The sequence below is a fragment of the Plecotus auritus genome (genome assembly GCF_963455305.1).
Source record: "Plecotus auritus genome assembly, chromosome: 7".
Lineage (NCBI taxonomy): Eukaryota > Metazoa > Chordata > Mammalia > Chiroptera > Vespertilionidae > Plecotus > Plecotus auritus.
The window spans coordinates 66,689,257-66,706,995 of NC_137774.1; the positions used below are offsets into that span (position 1 = coordinate 66,689,257).

General features: G+C 52.4%; 1 protein-coding gene across 2 annotated transcripts in view; it reads right to left on the reverse strand.

Annotated features, from left to right (window-relative positions):
* Positions 1–1,555: 1,555 nt before the first annotated feature.
* ITGAL (integrin subunit alpha L) overlaps positions 1,556–17,739 on the reverse strand; it is a 32,006-nt gene continuing 15,822 nt past the window's right edge. The window contains exons 16-31 of one of the 2 annotated variants that reach the window (XM_080677857.1): positions 16,208–16,368; positions 15,949–16,100; positions 14,086–14,175; positions 11,904–11,960; positions 11,736–11,809; positions 11,321–11,462; positions 9,047–9,157; positions 8,832–8,911; positions 8,639–8,725; positions 7,427–7,502; positions 6,567–6,680; positions 6,288–6,344; positions 6,102–6,200; positions 5,632–5,727; positions 4,860–4,970; positions 1,556–2,918 (exon numbers count right to left, since the gene is read on the reverse strand). In XM_080677857.1, coding sequence (XP_080533983.1) covers positions 2,745–2,918; positions 4,860–4,970; positions 5,632–5,727; positions 6,102–6,200; positions 6,288–6,344; positions 6,567–6,680; positions 7,427–7,502; positions 8,639–8,725; positions 8,832–8,911; positions 9,047–9,157; positions 11,321–11,462; positions 11,736–11,809; positions 11,904–11,960; positions 14,086–14,175; positions 15,949–16,100; positions 16,208–16,368 — 1,681 coding nt within the window. In that variant the 3' untranslated portion in view covers positions 1,556–2,744. Of the gene's footprint in view, positions 2,919–4,859; positions 4,971–5,631; positions 5,728–6,101; positions 6,204–6,287; positions 6,345–6,566; positions 6,681–7,426; positions 7,503–8,638; positions 8,726–8,831; positions 8,912–9,046; positions 9,158–11,320; positions 11,463–11,735; positions 11,810–11,903; positions 11,961–14,085; positions 14,176–15,948; positions 16,101–16,207; positions 16,369–17,739 lie in introns of both variants that reach the window. The other variant, XM_080677856.1, reaches the window with a different exon arrangement.

Genomic DNA, 17,739 nt, shown 5'->3' on the forward strand with positions numbered 1-17,739 from the left:
CATCACCCGGATGTGCCGTGTGGCATGTAGGCTTGCGTGTTATGCTTTACATTTTTCTCCATTTAATTTCTAACTGGATGTAACTAGATGTAACCCATGTAAAAAAAAAAAAAAAAAAGCTCTTTGGGGATCCTCAATAATTCTTAAGAGTATAAAGAGGTCCTGAAACCAAAACATTTGAGGGCCACATTGAACACTTCCTTTGTACCAGCCCTGGTGAGGGATCAGTGTTTGGTAACATATTTGAGTGAGGCCTGAGGCCTGCCTTCCAGAACCTCCTACTCTCGAGACAGGAGCTCACACAGTCAGTGTTATGTGCCCCAATGAGGTATAAACAACGTGGTGTGGACTGGGTACTTTTGTCCAGAAATTGTGGGATTGAGAAAAGCTTTGAAGTAGGAGGGTTTTCATGGCTGGAAAGGGGGTGGAACTGCACATGCTGGTGAGGGGAACATGTGCAAAGGCACAGGGCGGGAAAGGACACACAGATCTGCGAGGATAGGTGCTGGTAAGGGCGGTGGGAGATCTGGGGGTGATGATGGCAGGTCTGGTCCTGAACTCAGCCTCCATCATTTTAAAACAATTAATTAAAAAAATATTTTTTTTTTTAGAGAGGAAGGGAGAGAGAGAAGCATTGATGTGATTAGCTGCTTCCTGCACTCCCCCTACTGGAAACTGAGCTCGAAACCCCAGGCATGTGCCCTGACCGGGAATCGAACCATCAACCTTTTGTTGCACTGGATGACACCCAACCAACTGAGCAACACCGGCCAGGGCAAGCCTCCCAGATCTTCTGTGCTTTTTTTGCTTCCAATCTGGATGCAATTATCGACTCCCCCTCCCCCCCCCGCCGCCCCCGAATATCACTTTAGAGAGACTTCCCTGACCACCTATGTAAGAGGACCCTCTCCATCACCCTCTAACTTGGTATCCTGATTTATTTCTTCACAGCCCTATCACTACCTGGAATCACATTTCTACTTTTTTACTGTTTTCTCGATGGAGTGAAGCTTCCTGAGGGCATGTTCATCCCATGTCCTCGGAGCACAGAACAGAGTATGACACAAAGCATTCAAAGAAATATCATCTAAGTGAACACAACCTGACAGGCTTCCCCTACAGACACTCTGTCCTTTCAGTAGTTCTGTGATAGTCCTGACAGTTAAAAGGGACCACGAGAGGGCAGTATGACTGGCCCTTCTGTCCAGTCTAAAGGACAAGGTTTTCAAAAAAGGGAGAGTCTAGTCTACTTTCACCTCTTAATAAATTGTCAGTGCTTCCCCAGACTTCCTCACTTCCTGTGTGTCTCTCTCTGCCTCTCTTTTGAACTAGCCCACAATAGTAGGTGCAGGTCTTAGGGTCCTCACAGAAAGAGAGATAGAGATAAAGAGATAGATGCAGAGCGAGAGAGAGAGAGAGAGAGAGAGAGAGAGAGAGAGAGAGAGAGAGAGAGAAGCTGTTTGGGTCCCACTTAGTGAAAGGGTTGAGAAGAAAATGCTCATTTAATGAGCCAGGCTGGAATGTGGCACCAGCACAGAAACATCACAAAATTGGAGAGACTTTCCCATTTATTGGCACTGGGAGCCAGGTCCCCACCCCTGAGCTCAGAGTCCCACAGGGGAGGCCGGTGGGGGTGTGACCGAGCCCTGGCGGGGGCTGTGGAGTAGGCACCTGTGGAAGACTGAGCCTTACGAAGGGATGCCATGGACCCATCCAAACTTTTCTTCTATCTTCCCACAGGCTCCCTCATTAACTGAGTGACATTGTGTCAAGCACCTACTACGTGTCTAGCCCTGTGATATCATCAGGGATTCCAAGGTACGGTCCCTACCCGTGGAGCTCACTGCTGGATTTGAGATACGGATATGAAACGAATCCTTTCACAATGAACAAGTAGGATCCCTGCTCTGACGGAGAACTGCAGGCTAGCGTCAGCGCGCATGATATGGGAACCCAGATGAGTCAGGGGCGGGCTGCTCTGGGGAAGGGATGTGAGAGATGAGATCTGAAGACTGATGAGAGTCAGCCAGGAAGAGAGGGAGGAATGTCTGGGCAGAGAGCAGGCTGGGTGAAGGCAGTGAGGCAGGAAAAAGCTCGCGAGTAAGAAGGCCTGTGTAACTGGAGCTTAGCAGGGAGGTGGGAGGGCTCTACCAGAGGCCGGGAAGGCAGCGGGGCCCTTTGGCGTTGGCACCCTGAGGCTGTTTTACAGGTTTGGAAGGCACATGAAGGAACTGGTCTCTAGCTAAAGCGCAAGGGTTTGCAGCAGAAGCGGTGACAGGTCAGATCAGCTCTCTGGCGCAGAATGGAAGCCGGGCTCTGTGCCGGAGGGAGAGAGCGGGGCAAGGCCCTGGGAGCCGAGGCCTCTGCGGGCCTCCGCGGGCAGGTGGGTGTGAGGGCTGGGAGTGTCACTAGTTTCTCCAAACTTAGATCAGCCGCTCTCTTCCAGGGGGGAAGCTAAGAGGGGCTGTTAGAAGCCAGGACCAGCCAGTAACCACAAGGCCTCACTTCGGCAGCTTCCTGGCCCGTCCCTTGAAGGCAGGCAGGAGTGAGCTCCATGTTCAAGACTGAAACACGGGGGCCTAGGGAGGGGCAGACTGGCTAGAGCAGCGGTCGCCAACTGGTGGTCTGCGAGGTCCGAAAGACTGACGACTACTGGGCTAGAGGACACAGTGACATGCAGGTAGAGGCAGAGTGGCACCAGCACCCCAAGTCCAGTCCCGGACCCTCTGCGTCAGGCCTGGGCCTCAGTCTGTGCCGCCTCCATCCAGGGCCTCCTCCTTGGGGAGGAGATCCACGCAGCTCGGGTCCATGGCCTCTTCCTCAGACGCCACCTGCCCAGGGCCTTCTCCAGGGATCCCATTGGAGGCATCGGCGGTAGCCTCCATCTTCTCCTTCAGGTTCCGTTTGAAGAAGCCGACCTGTAGGAAGACCAGAACTGAGTGAGCAGACGGTCCATGGAGCACAGTTGGTCCTGGCAAAACATGAAAGCACTCTTTATATTAATAATCCATGTGAGCCACGGACACGTGGTGTCCACTCCAGGGATAGGTGAGCGTGTCTGCTACACCTGGTTCTTGGCAAAATGCTAAAAAGCTGTACGTTTCCTGGTTCATTCTTTAAAAAAAAAAAAAAAAAAAAAAAAAAAATTTATATATATATATATATATATATATATATATATTTCAAAGAGAAAGGGAGGAGAGAGAGAGAAACATCAATGATGAGAATCATTGACTGGCTGCTTCCTGCATGCCCCCTAATGTATTGGGGATTGAGCCCGCAACCCAGGTATGTGCCCTTGATTAGAATCGAACCCAGGACCCTTCAGTCAGCAGGCTAACGCTCTATCCACTGAGCCAAACCGGCTAGGGCTACTAGTTCATTCTTTCGGCTCAGGAAAACGCTAGGTACCAATACTTTAGGTACCTAGGCAATTTTAGGTACCTAGGATATTACTCTCATCTAGTAATATCTAGGAGGGAGTGCAGAGAAGAAGGCCCCCCGACCCCAAGATGTCTTGCGAATCTGGCCTCAATCTCTAGGTCTTCGAATCTCCAGTCTGGACTGTGTCACACCAGGCTCTGATCCAGGCCCTCTCTCCATACACCTCCCGCTGCGGCCACCAGCGTGAGCTGGCAAACATGCACCACAGTCCCCTGAGGTGGCTCCCCTTTAGGTGGCTTGGGGTGCATATTACAATATCTAGTAATATTAATAAGAGCTCATGCTTATACAGCGCTTAGTATATGTCATGCGGTCTCTGTTGAAAGCTCAAAACATATATATTATTTGGCTCAGCAATTCCAGGGCTAGGAATTAATTTGAAAGAATATTTGGACCAGTATGCGAAGATGTGGGTAACAAGAACCTTTTCTGTCATAATGCTTGAAACAGATGTAAATTAAAAACAATCTAAATGTTCACCAGTGGAGAATGTGTTAAATAAACTGGGGCACCCAGAGGGCAGGGAACCACTGGTTATAAAGCAAGAAGCAGATATAATTGTCCTCAGACGGGAGGGCATCAAGGTATAATATCGGGGAATAATACAAGATCCCAGGCTGTAACACAGTCTAATCCAGTGGTCGGCAAACTGCGGCTCGCGAGCCACATGCAGCTCGCGAGCCGCGGTTTGCCGCTCTGTTGACTAATGAGTTTGCCGACCACTGGTCTAATCCATTCACATTTCCTACATATACACACATACGCTGATTTCTCTCTCTCATGCTCACACATACACACATATGTTAACAACAAAACCACAACCTATGGAATAGAAACAAAAAGGTTGTTTTAATGACAACCCTCTGGGGGTTCAATAGAAAGAAACTTTAATTTTATGTTCTTTCCTGGAACATTTGCATGTTTTACAGGCAACATCTGCCCTCCAGCGCTCTTCCTCTAGCTAACTTCCACTCATCCTTCAAATCCCAACTCCAGGGCCACTCTCCTGGGAGGCCTACGCAAGGCTGCTGTGCTACAGGCTCCAGAGCACGCAGGCCCCGCAGAGGAGCCTCCGTCACGTGTCCCTGTGTCTCCCCCAAGAGACTGTGAGCTCCACAGAGGCAGGGCCATGCTTGTGGCACGCGCCTCTGCACCCCAGTGCCTGGCTCTGGATATGTGGGTGAACGCTTCTTTCTCTCCCTGGTCCCCAGCCCTGCCCTGGGCAGGCTCGGGGGAGTGATGGGGGAAAGTCTCTCTTGCTCTCTGGGCCTCAGTGGCCTTTTCTGTAGAAGGAGGGAGTAAGACCCTTCTAAGCGCTGATGCTCCCTGGCCTTGCTATTCTCCTCCCTGGCTCTGCCATTCCCCATCCCCCAGCCTGTCTACTCAGCCATGCCCATCCTTCCAGAAGCTCCGACCTTGTAGAGCGCCAGGAAAATCAGCAGCAGCAGCAACAGCCCCCCGATGCCACTCAGCACGTAGAGATAGAGCATGTCCTTCTCATATACGACATCAACCTTCAGGACGACCTGGGGGAGGACGAGAGGAGGGAGTGCAGAGAAGAAGGCCCCCTGACTCCAAGATGTCTTGCGAATCTGGCCTCAATCTCTAGGTCTTTGAATCTCCAGTCTGGACTGTGTCACACCAGGCTCTGAGCCAGGCCCTCTCTCCATACACCTCCCGCTGCGGCCACCAGCGTGAGCTGGCAAACATGCACCACAGTCCCCTGAGGTGGCTCCCCTCAGCACCAGGAGAAAATGCCAGAATCGCAGATCAGCCGGCAAAGCCTCCCAGAAGCGTTTCTGCTCACCTCTTTAGCTGCAACTTCCCTTCTGCGCTGAGCCTTCTGCTCTTAAACCTGGCCTTGCCCTTGCTGCTCTCTCGCCTTAGCGTCTTCCGGTCATGCTCTGCCTGTGGCGTGGGGCCCCCTTTGCTGAGCTGCCGTCAAATCCATTTTTACCTGACGCACCTCGGACAGGTGGCCTTGCAGTCTGCTTGCCTACCAGCGGCGGTGAAAGCCCTCGGCTTCCACGGAGGCCTTGCCAAGGCTGGTGGCTCTGGCTGTGGGGAGTTCTCACTGTGCTAAGCTCACACCTCCTCCCTCTGCTGCCCACTTCCAGCTCTGCCCTGTGTCCCTCAGGCCTCTCTGCTGACCTCCGCTCCCGGGCCTCTGAGGAGGTGGAAAGATACCTGGGCCAGGGAGGCGTTGCTGCCGTAGAGGTGGAAGTGCTTGCTGCTATTGAAGGAGACAGAGAGGGAGCTGCAGAGGCTGATCATGGAGGAGGCCTGTGGGAGGGGTGGGAAGGCATCAGGGCGGAGCACAGGCCCAAATACCCGCTGACTCCTGCCCCACCTCCACTCAAGGGGCGAGGCGGAAGAGAATGGGTCCGAGCGGGTGCATCGCAGCCGGCCAGCCGGCCAGCCGCGGGGTTCTGCAGCCCTGTGGGCCACTCCCACTGCTGGAAGGAAAGTTTTCCCATAAAGAACCCATGAAAACAGCCCTGCAAATTTCGAACACATCATGGTTCTCTTTCACCTGCAACTGTGTAAACATCGGGGACTTTTCAAGATAAAACAGGAAATGCAGGAAGACCTCAGGTGAGAACCCCCCACCCCACAAGGCCCCCCTGCAAGCCCTCCTGTCTCTCCAGCAGCACTACCTTGATCTCCCCCACCAGCTCCACAGTCCCGTTCACTTGGACGAGGATCTCCCTCTGGAAGGCCACTGGGCAGCGGAACTGGGCTCCAGGCAAGCAAGGCTGCTGGGAATAAGAAAGAGCAGGGGACTGAGGGCCTGTCCTTCCAGCCGCACGCTGCCAGCCCCCTCCTTACTCGCATATCCATACCTCAGCCATGTTGGTTGGCCTTTCCAGGTTCTCATAGTGACAGTTGACAGGAGGCTCCTAGGAATGAGGATCAGTTAGTCCAGAGCTGAGAGGACACTGGCCTTCCTCTCCACCCCCAAGACAGACCTTGGCATTCCGGTTCTCTCCTCCTGGCCCGTGGCAGACTCAGACATCACCGAGTGGGACAGGACTCATCCCTCCTCACTCCCTCCCCAACATCTGTACCTTCTCTGACTTACCCCCCAGACCTGGGCATGCTCTCCTCTGGGCAGCACTCACCATCTGCACATTCCACTTGTGAGTGATGGGCCCTTCGCTCTGAGGCCCTGGTACCCCAATCAAGGCCTCCAGGGTGGGCACATTGTGGTCATGGACAAATGGCTGAATCTTCACCTGGTACAGAGGACAAATGGCTGCTGAGCCCTAATGCCAGCCACCCTAATGCCCCCCCAAGTCCAGTCCTCACTGGCTGAGGCCCACTTGTTAGGCTGTGGGCACCACCCCTGCCCTGTCCTCAATGACATGTGTGGGTCCCATGTGCTTCTCTGCCTTCTCCACGTGGCAAACCTCCCACGTCCTACAAGTCACTGCTCAAATACCATCCTGAAAGTTTGCCTCAAGAATAGGGCAGCTTCCCACTCCTGTGTTCCCACAGCATTCTACACCCCCAGCAGGATGGCCACGTGTCTGCTCGCGCGTCGTCGGTATCTCCACTGGGCTGTGGGCTCCTGAGAGCGGGAGCTGTGGTTTATTTCACCTGCGATGCACTACTGCTTGGCACAGAGACTAGCACATAACAGGCCTCAAGAAAAGTCATTTTCTGAATGAGCAAAAGCATGAATGACATTTAACAAGGCTAGATGCAAGAATTATTTACACAACGAGGCTTGGGAAAGACACATTTTGGCAACTGTGTTGACCTAATTTAAGAAATATTTCCTGAGTACCTTTTGTACAAAAGAGCTACCTGTGCTGTCCTGGAAGACTGCTGTGCGGGCTGTGAAAGCGCAGAAAGGGCTGGAGAACAGCAGAGGCTGGACCCCCTGCGGGCGAGACCCCGTCTAACTGTCTCTGCAGCCTCGGTCCCAGGGGCTGCACAAATATGACCTTCAGGGCCCTTTGCGCAGTGTGGCTCATACCTGGTAGATGTGTTTGACATGGTGGATCTTGGCCCCCTTGGGGGTGAAGCTTATGTAGAGTGTGGAGCTTTCCTGGCTGTGGAGAGAGAAGAACAGAGGTAGAAGGTGGAGAGGACAGCAACCGAGAGGCAACCCAGGGGGCTGGGCCACGGGAAGCCTTTGAGTGGCCAGCACTGGTAGGGACCTCGCTGGCACCTCGTAATCCTCACAACGACCGACCCGCTATTTCCCTTTGGAGGCTAAGGCTGGTGGGAGGGGTTAGCCTCTTGCCCAAAGTCCTGCAGGGAAGGGCCAGGACCGGAACCCAGGGGCGTGCCTTTGGACCCATGTTCTTCCCAGCACACACCACCTCACAGGGTCTCCCTGTGCTGGCGCCACGGCTCATTGCCTACTCAAGTGCGCCAGCCCCCGGCTGCCTCCCCACGCCATCTTTCCCTTCCTAACAGCACTCTTGATCCTGCCACTCACCACACAGAATCCATCAGAGGCTCCCAGCCCCCACAAGGTCAGGTCCAAAGCCAGATCCCGGTCTGCCTGCCTGCTGGCCCCGCACAGACCTGCCGTCTCCTGAGTCGCCCGCTCCCTGTCCAAGATCTGCCCGGCTGCTGGCTGCCTCCAGGCCTTCTCCATGAGCCCCTGGGCCCTTCCTTCCACAATATCCTGAAACCCACTGCTCCCATGTGCGCGTGAGTTCGGTCTCGGTTATCTGAGTATCAGCTCTGAGCAGGCAGAGCCATGTGAGAGCTTTTCTCTCACCTCTGCCCGCAGTGCTGGGCAGGAAGGAAGGGAGCCCGGCACAGCTGAAAACTAAAGAGCTTGGCTGGGGTCTTGGACTCAGATTCAAGTTCAGATTCCAGCGTCAGTGCTTCCTAGCCGTGGACTCTGAGCCTCCGTTTGCTCATTAGTGAAATGGGGAGGCACAGCTGCTCCCCAGGCACTGAAAGCCCCGGGGGAGCCATGGGCTGAGCAGTGCCTCACAAGGTCTGCGAAGGTCAGCATTCTATGTGCCTTTTCTTCCCTCAGTAAACGGTGATCTGACTCAGAGCTCTTAAAGGGCCTTCGCTCTTTTGTGCGTTGAAAACTGTTGGGTTGTAGCTGGAGTCAATTCTAATGACCCCGGGGTGAGGGGGGGACGACCCTGGAACAGGGAGGGGCTTTGAGGGACAGCTGGGGAGGCAAGGTCTGGGCCCTGGATGGGGAGGCGAGACTCACTCTTCAGTGAGGATGTTGATGGGGTACAGGACTGGGATGCTGGTGGTGGCTGAGTTGTCCTCCAGGAGGCCCGAGTGCTCGTTGTCACTGCATCGGGGCAGGGAAAGGCCGTGTTAAGAGCAGGGCTTGGCCTGAACTGCAAGGCAGTGTGAGTCCAGGGCAGGGATGCGGTGGGCTGCCTGGGCCTGCTCACCAGCTCACATTGGCGTGCAGCTTGACTGAGTCCCCCCAGGAGCTGTTCAGCAGCGTGTGAAACATCACCTGGATAACAACCTGGCGGGGAGAGGCGGGGTGAGGAAGGGCCTGAGCCCCCAGGGGCACCACACAGCCCCCAATCCAACCCCATAACGTCATAACAGCAGCTGCCACCCATGGAGTGCTCACTGCACCCGGGCCTGAAGCACTCACCGAGCTGCCTGCTTTAAAGATGGGAGCGCTCACATTGCAGGAGAGGCCTCTGGTCAGAAGCCGGGGCTCCTCCGGAAGCTCCTGGCAGCTCAGAGGTAGCTGGCTGTGGGGCTGGGGGTAAGGAGAGAGAGGATGAGATTTTTAGCGGCCAAGGTGAAGGGTTCCCCAGAGGCCACCGACCCTCAGCTTTGCCCCTTTCAGGGTACATTCTCAGGGGTGGGGCCAAAGAACAGGGGCACAGCGGAGGGTTAGTGCTGAGTGTTCGCTGCCACGCTATTTACAATAGGGAAAACCGGGAGTGACCGAGTAGTCAAAGAGGCAGGAATGGTTCAGCTGATTGTGATGCCATCACAGGAGAGGCTATTGTGAGGGTGTTAAACTGCTTTTACAGCGACACATTCAGCAACCATTTTTAAAGCGCTTGATGGAAGCAATGCAACACGATTCCTCGTCATCACACTCTGCAAGGAACAGGTTTCAGCCACAGGTGGGGAAGGGAACTCGATAAGGAAACAGAGGTCGGGGAAGTTGAGTGACTTGCTCAAGGTCTCACAGCTGAAGAAGCTGGCAGGGATCTGGTAGGGACTGGAGCACAGGCCTGTCTGACTCCGCATCTCAAGTTCTTTATCACTCCACTAGATGCCCCTTAAGGAAGCACTGGATGTTGCTGTATAAGAACAAGGCCAGTGTCCATGGGCAGATGAATGGAGAAACAGTGTGGTCTATCCATGCAATGGGAAATTACCTAGCCTTAAAAGGGAATGAACTTTACACGTGCTGTCACATGAACCTCAACAACATTATTCTGAGTGAAGTCATACAGACACAAAAGGACAAGTATATGATCCCACTCATATACAATATCCAGAATAGGCAAATTCAGAGATGGAAAGCAGATTAGAGTCACATGGGCGGAAGGTGAGGAACAGGAAGCTATTGCTTAAGGGTACAGAACTTCTGAAATGATGAAAGAGTCCTGCAAATAGATCGTGGTGAAGGTTGCACAACATCATGAATGTACTCAAGGCCACTGAACAGTATGGTTAAAATGGTAACGTTTATATTACATATATTTTACCATAATAAAAACATTAAAAAATAAACGTGGGGGAAAATGCCATTTTAGTAAAAAAACAAATATAGAATAAATAAATTGTCCTAGCTGGTTTGGCTCAGCGGATAGAGTGTTGGCCTGTGGACTGAAGGGTCCCAGGTTCAATTCCAATCAAGGGCACATGCCCGGGGCCCGGGTTGAGGGCTTAATCTCCAGTAGGGGGTGTGCGAAGGCAGCTGCTCAATGATTCTCTCTCATCATTGATGTTTCTATCTCTCTCTCCCTCTCCCTTCCTCTCTGAAATCAATAAAAATATATAATCCTATATAATAAAAGCCTAAGATGCTAAGTGTCTGACCATTGGTTTGACTGTTCGACCAATCGCTATGATGTGCACTGACCACCAGGGGGCAGATGTTCCAACCAGTAGGTTAGCTTGCTATTGGGATCCAGCCAATCGGGACTGGGTGAGATGGGCCCTACATACCCTGGAGCCCTCCCGTGGTCCCTCCCTGCCCCGATCGTGCACCAGTGGAGTCCTTCGGCCTGGCCTGCACCCTCTCGCAATCCAGGACCCCTCGGGGGATGTTGGAGAGCCGGTTTTGACCCGATCTCCACAGGCCAGGCCGAGGGAGCCCACAAATCCGTGCACCGGGCCTCTAGTATATATACTGTATATATATATATATGATGCAATTTGTATGTATAAACAGAAGGATAAATACCAAAATAGTCAAAGTAGTAACTGCTGAGTTGTAGAAGTCTAGGTGATTATCTTCTTTAAATGTTTCTATAATTCCCAAGTTTCTGTGGGGATCACATATTACTTTTGTAATCATAATTTTAAAAATACAAGTTGTATTTAAGACAACCCAGGCCTCAAGAACACATTGGTCACCTGGAGGAGGGCGGAGCTGGGTCTCACTGACCCTGTGCACATGTTCTTGCTCAGCAGGTCCAAGAGCCTCTGTCACGGGACCCTCTCACTACACTGAGGGTGTCCCCAACCCCATTTGTTGGTTGTGGAATCTGAGGCTGAGAGAGGAGAACCTTGTATCTCAGGCTACACAACCTGAGGATGGCCATCAGGCTGCGAACCCAAACGTGGCCCGAAGACCTCTGCATGCCGCGGCTGCCCATGCCTGGCTGCTGAGTCTCCAGAGGGGGCAGAATCTGCAGGGACTCACAGGAAACCGGGAGGGCTCTGCCTTCTCACTCACCTTGAGCATCTCCACTTTTCTGAAGGAGAGTCCCCAGGGGAAACCCATGCTAAGCTGGACCCAGTAAGCGTCTTCGCCCGAGTTACTCAGTGTCAGCTCCATGGCGAGGCTGGCAGACGGGGTCAGCCGCAGGGCTCTGGATCTGGGGGGAAGATCGGGGAAAGTTATGGGGGTTAAGGTGAAGGAAGCGGGATCGGAGGCGGGGCTTTCGGCACTGCAAAGTCCAGAAAAAAATAAATCCACAAAAATACGCCCCTGTGCACAGGCTTGATGCTTTGCAACCTCGTTTAACCCTGACAGGAGAGCCGCAGGGACTGGCATTTCTCAGAGAAGGAAACTGAGGCCCAGATAACACATCTAGTGAGTGCAGATGCGGGTCTTCCGAGTGGCACAGGAGGAGGGGAGCCTTACAGACCTTGCAGGGGAGAAGGACAGCCCCAGGTTTGCCTCGCATTTCTTGTCCTCTCCACAGTTCTTCTCAAAAGGGATCTGAAAGGCCAAGAAGAAAGGACCGGAGGCTCAGGCCCCCAGACCCAGGAGGGCCTGGCACCGGCCTCTCCGTCAGCCACTCTTCCCCTCTTACCTCCTTGGTCTCTGAGTGTGGGGCGGGTCTTAGGATGGGCCGGATGTCCTTGCGCTGCTGAATACGAGGAGTGGGAGGGCCGGGAGGCCGGGAGACAGGAGCAGTTAGTTGAGGCATCAGAACTTGTGGAGGGGCAGGGAGTAGCTCAGTGCTTGGGCTCAGCTGGGTCAGCTGTGGTCGCCCCTCCCAGGAGCAACCCCCTCCCAGGGCAGGGCCCACCCCCCGGGATCAGCCCAAAGCCATCTGAGCAGTTGTCCTCTGGTGGTAGCTCCTTGTGGGGGGCTGCGGACCAGGGTGTCCATTCCCTCTCTAAACAGGAGGTCAGGCCTGACCAAGCAACCGCACAGCTCCTCCCGGCCCATCTCCTTCCCTGGCAGGAATGTCCTCTGGGCTCACCGGCTTGTGCTCCCTCTGGGACCCCCAGCGCCCCCTACAACAGCTCTCTAGATCAAGGTCAGTTTTTGCAATATTTCCAGAGCTTCCGCTCTGGGCCAGGCCCCATGCCGGGCACTGGGCACGCACCAAGAACGAAATGGACACACTCCTGTCCTCCCAATCTGGTGGGAGAAACGACCTGGCATCCTCAGGGTTATGGTGGGACAGGGGAATCTTTAGATCATGTAGGAGGAAATCCCACCCCACACGTGGGGATTGGGGTTGGCCTTCCTGAAGGAATGGCCTCTCAAATGAAATGTAAAGGATGAGCAGGAGGGAGCCCACTGGGGGGAGGGGGGCGGAAGAACAGTCCATACAAAGGCTCAAGGCAAGAGAGATGTGCCTGTGCAGGGCCATGTGTCAGAGGGGCAGGAGAGGGAAGCCCGCCCAGATCCCCTGGGCCTTGCAAGCCCTGTGAGGGAGTTGGGAGTTTATCCTGAGCCTAATGAGATCATAGAAGTATTTTATGGGTTATCAGTTGTATGTTCCAGAGCAGCGGTCGCCAACCGGTGGTCTGCGGGCCACTGGTGGTCCGTGAGGTCCGAAAGGTTGGCGACCGCTGTTCTAGAGAGATTCCAGCCTCCTCTGCTTCCAGGTCAACTGCCAAGCAGCCTCTTGACTTCCTTGAGGGGCAGGGGTCCTGGCAGCCTCTGTTGACTCCTCCAACCCAACCTCAACATTCATACAGATTCCCACCAACCACTGGACCACAGCCAGCCCCCAAATGGGCAGTCAGGGCCTCTGTCTTGCTCAGTTGTCCTTCTGCCAGAAGCCAAGCCCACCTCCTATTTGCCTGGAACCTACCCCCATACCCTTCCTCATGCTGTGCCCTCTGCCTCTCCTCTCTCCGCCTACCCAGAGCCCACTCACTCTGCAGGACCCAAAGGCAATGGCGCCTCCCCCAGAAAGTCTTTTTCTGACAATAGTGGCCGCAGATCACGTTTCTACCCTGAGTTCCTATATCACACACTTTGGCTTTTCAAAAATTAGTCCCAATGGCAGGAGGTCATGGTTCGATTCCCAGTCAGGGCACATGTCCAGGTTGCAGGCTCAATCCCCAGTGCGGGGCGTGCAGGAGGCAGCTGATCTCTCTCATCACTGATGTTTCTCTCTCTCTCTCCCCATCCCTTCCTCTCTGAAATCAATAAAAATATATTTAAAAAAAATAAAGTAGAGCCTCCATTTAAAAAATCTGGTCACATGACCACATGTGTTTCTCAGCCTGTTGTAATCAGGTGTGACCATGTGACTATGTTCTGACCAATGAGATGTGTGCCCTGAAGAGTCCATCCATCATTTCTTCCCCTGGAGAGGCCTCAGATTCCTCCACCCAGATTCCTCTTCTTCCCAATCTTGCTTTCCCAAATTTCTCTTAAATACAAACTTCCATAAATTCCTCTCCTGCTTAAGTAAGCCATATTTGATTTCTATTGCTTTAAACCAGTGGTCGGCAAACTCATTAGTCAACAGAGCCAAATATCAACAGTACAACGATTGAAATTTCTTTTGAGAGCCAAATTTTTTAAACTTAAATTTCTTCTAATGCCACTTCTTCAAAGTAGACTCGCCCGGGCCGTGGTATTTTGTGGAAGAGCCACACTCAAGGGGCCAAAGAACCGCATGTGGCTCGCGAGCCGCAGTTTGCCGACCACAGCTTTAAACCAAGACTCCTCTATAACAGTGTTGCTAAACTGAATTTCTACTCTGCTCTATTTGCTAGCAATTACCCCAGCTGATGTCTCCTTACCGTCCTTTGGTCTCTCGGTGTCCCTTCTTCCTCCCAGAGAGAGAAGTTTAGGGAGACATTGATGGGAGAGATGAGGTCCTGAATGCATACCTGAGGGAGTTAAGAATACATCGTATGGCAAGAGTTTAACCTTTGCCACACTTCCAGGGACATGCACCCCTTGTCCGAGTTTTATAACTGATGGAATGCTGGTAACTAGTTGTCTTCGTACTAGTAGTGGGAATACATTTACTCCACATCGGGGTTGCTTCTCAGCCCAGGTGTCATTCCTCAGCCCCAGTTCCACACAGACATCGCTAAGCCACCATAGCACTTTTTTCCATGGAGTCTTGACAGAAGCCCCAAATCTTTGTCCAACTGCTCTAGGCAACCTCTATCAAAGTTTGCACCAAAAAAAAGACTATTCTAGAACTAGAGGCCCGGTGCACAAAATTCGTGCATTCAGGAGGGGGGGGGCATTCCTCAGCCCAGCCTGTGCCCTCTCGCAATCAGGGAGCCCTCAGGGGATGTAGCGGGCCTAAGCCATCAGTCGGACATCAGGCAGGCCACTGTGCGAGCCAGCCATCAGCCCGGCTTGTGGCTGAGCCACTGACCAATAGGTTGGCCAGCCAAGGAAGAACCGCGGGAGGGCTCCAGGGCATGTCTGGCCCATCTTGCTCAGTCCCGATCAGCCAGACCCCAGCAGCAAGCTAACCTATAGGTCTGAGTGTCTGCCCCCTGGTAGTCAGTGCACGTCATAGCAAGCAGTTGAGTGGCCTTAGCATATCATTAGTAGATTACACTTTGATTGGGTGAATGGCCAACTGGACGACTGGACACTTAGCATGTTAGGCTTTTATTATATAGGATAGCCTAGTTCCTTGAGAAAGGGGTGGGTCTTAGTCTTTTTTGTTGTTACCAGTGCCTGACACTGACATTTGAAGTTACTCAAATCGTATTCACCTAGTTTCTACCAACCCTCCACATTCAAGAGGAGGAAGACCAGGTCTAAAAAGGTGACACAGTTTTTCCAAGGACTAGAACTAGGAAGTGAACCCAAATATTTCCAACTCCCAAGTCAAAACTTTATTTTTTTCTAGCATATCACAGAGCCTCTTCCCTAGCAAATTTATGTGTAGAAATTTCCAAGTTTAGTAATCGGGGGGCGGGGGGGGGGGGGCGCTGTGAGGAGGCAGAGGGGCACTAGTTGAGCTGTGAATGAACTAAAATTGAGTTGATAATTGTTGAAACTGGGTGAGAGGTACTTGGGGGTTCATTCAACTATTTTTTTGTACTTTCGTATGCCTGAACATTCCCATAATAAAAAATATAAAGCCAACTGCAAGATTTTATACACCAATCATATACCGAGTCTCTTATGAAATATTCAAGAGACCAAAATAATTTAAAGTCAAACCTATTTTACACAGGACCGTGATGAGCAAACTGAATTGGGGTGTTTTAGTAATTGTTTAAGTCAATATTAAAAGACCTTTTTCTGAGATGGAGATGAATAATAACTGCCCATGTGTACTGGCAAATAGTGACATTCTCACCTGAGTATTCTGTAGTCCTGACAAATAATTATGAAAGCTGGGCAGCAGCATTAATAGATGACATAGGAAAAGAGTAGGAAAGGATGCTAAGTACTTTATAATCATAGTCCTGTGGAAAACGCTCACGTATCTAGATTAAGGACTGGAAGGAAATAAGCTACAGGTGTTATTACTATTGTCTTACAGAAGAGGAAATGGTAGTATAGAGAGATCAAAGTGACTCATGACTCAGCTGTGACCCAGAGCTAAGCCTCGCACCCAGAGCTGCCTCTCTCGGCTCAGCTCATCCCCCCTTCACTTCCTGGTGCAGCCTCGCTGGCTCCCTTACCGGGAAGTGGAACCATAAGGCAATGCAGGACTCGACGTTGGTCACAGCTATGTTCCCATTGAGCTCACGTCTCCCTCCCGGAAACAATCCCCGGCTTCGCGTCCGATGGCCATCCAGCTGCAGAGTGTAGGTGAGGTTGGTGACCAGGGGTCCTGAGCGGCGGGGGGGAAAGGCAGGAGTTGAATGGTGGTGGATCCTGGGGCCATAAGCCTGGATTCGGGGGGGCAGAAGCTCTGGGGAGCAGGAGGACAGCACTGACCTTGGAACTGGGGCATGAGGGGCTTGCCCTGGAAACAGGCGGTGATGTTAATGCCTTCCTTCCTCTTGCCGCTGCTTGAATGGGAGCACTCGACTTCGTGCACGGGGATCTCGGCGGGGGAGAAGGACATCCGAGTGACCACATCCACCACAGGCCGGGAGCTGCAGGGCAGGAAACAACCACTCTCTCCCTTGGCCTCAGCTGCAACCCCCAGTCAGGCCTACAGCCCCATCTACTGCGTCCAGAGGGGCCACCTCTCTAAGGCAGACCGCAACGTCAGTGTCTCCTTGCAACGATGATGCTAACTCATTAGGTGCCTGGTTCAGTCTGCACTCTTGTGGCCCATTTTCCATACAGAAGAGTGAGCTTTTAAAAAGGGAAATCAGCCCTGGCTGGTTTAGCTCAGTGGATAGAGCGTTGGCCTGCAGACTGAAGGGTCCCGGGTTTGATCCCAGTCAAGGGCACATCCCAGGTTGCAGGCTCGATCCCCAGTAGGGGGCATGCAGGAGGCAGCCAATCAATGATTCTCTCTCATCTTTGATGTTTCTATCTCTCTCTCCCTCTCCCTTCCTCTCTGAAATCAATAAAAATATATATATTTTAAAAATAGAGAAATCAGCCGAAACCTGTTTGGCTCAGTGGATAGAGCGTCGGCCTGCGGACTGAAAGGTCCCGGGTTCGATTCCGGTCAAGGGCATGTACCTTGGTTGAGGGCACATCCTCAGTGGGAGGTGTGCAGGAGGCAGCTGATCGATGTTTCTCTCTCATCGATGTTTCTAGCTCTCTATCCCTCTCCTTTCCTCTCTGTGAAATATCAATAAAATATATTTTAAAAAATAAAATAAAATAACTAAAAAATAAAAATAGAGAAATCATATTGAGCTACTCCCATGCTTATAACTCTTCACTGATGCCATGATACTCCCAATAAAATCCAAACCTTTTACTATCCACGCCACACTGCCCGTCTTCTCTCCTGCACACGCTCCCTTGACTGAAGCATGTCCCAGCCACACCAAACATTTGCTGGCCTCACAGCCTCGGCACAGCCTGGGCTTCCCACCTGGAGAGCTCTACCCCAGACTTCCGCAAGCCTGGCTCCTTCTCATCTTTCAAGTCCCAGCTCAGACCTCACCTCCTCAGAGAGGCCGTGTCTGGCCCCTCAACCTATAGTAGGTCTCCCCTGCTAGGCTCTCCCACAGAACCCCGTTCATTTCCCTCGGCATTTACAATTGCAATTACACTGCTATTTCTTTAATTTCTACACTCTGTACCCAAGTCAGTATTTAAGACAGAGTAGGTGCTTAGTAAATATCTATTCACTATCTGATGTCACACAACATCTCCAATAACTCTAAGAGATGGGTAAGGCAGGGGACTTATTCATCATTTCACAGATGAGGGAACTGAGGTCCCGAGAAGCTAAGTGACGGGTAAGGTCATCCGGGAAGTAGATGGCAGAGCTTGAGTCCCGGTCATTTGGTTCTAGAGCTTTCACATGCTGTTGCTTCTCTAGGCTTTACTGTCAGACA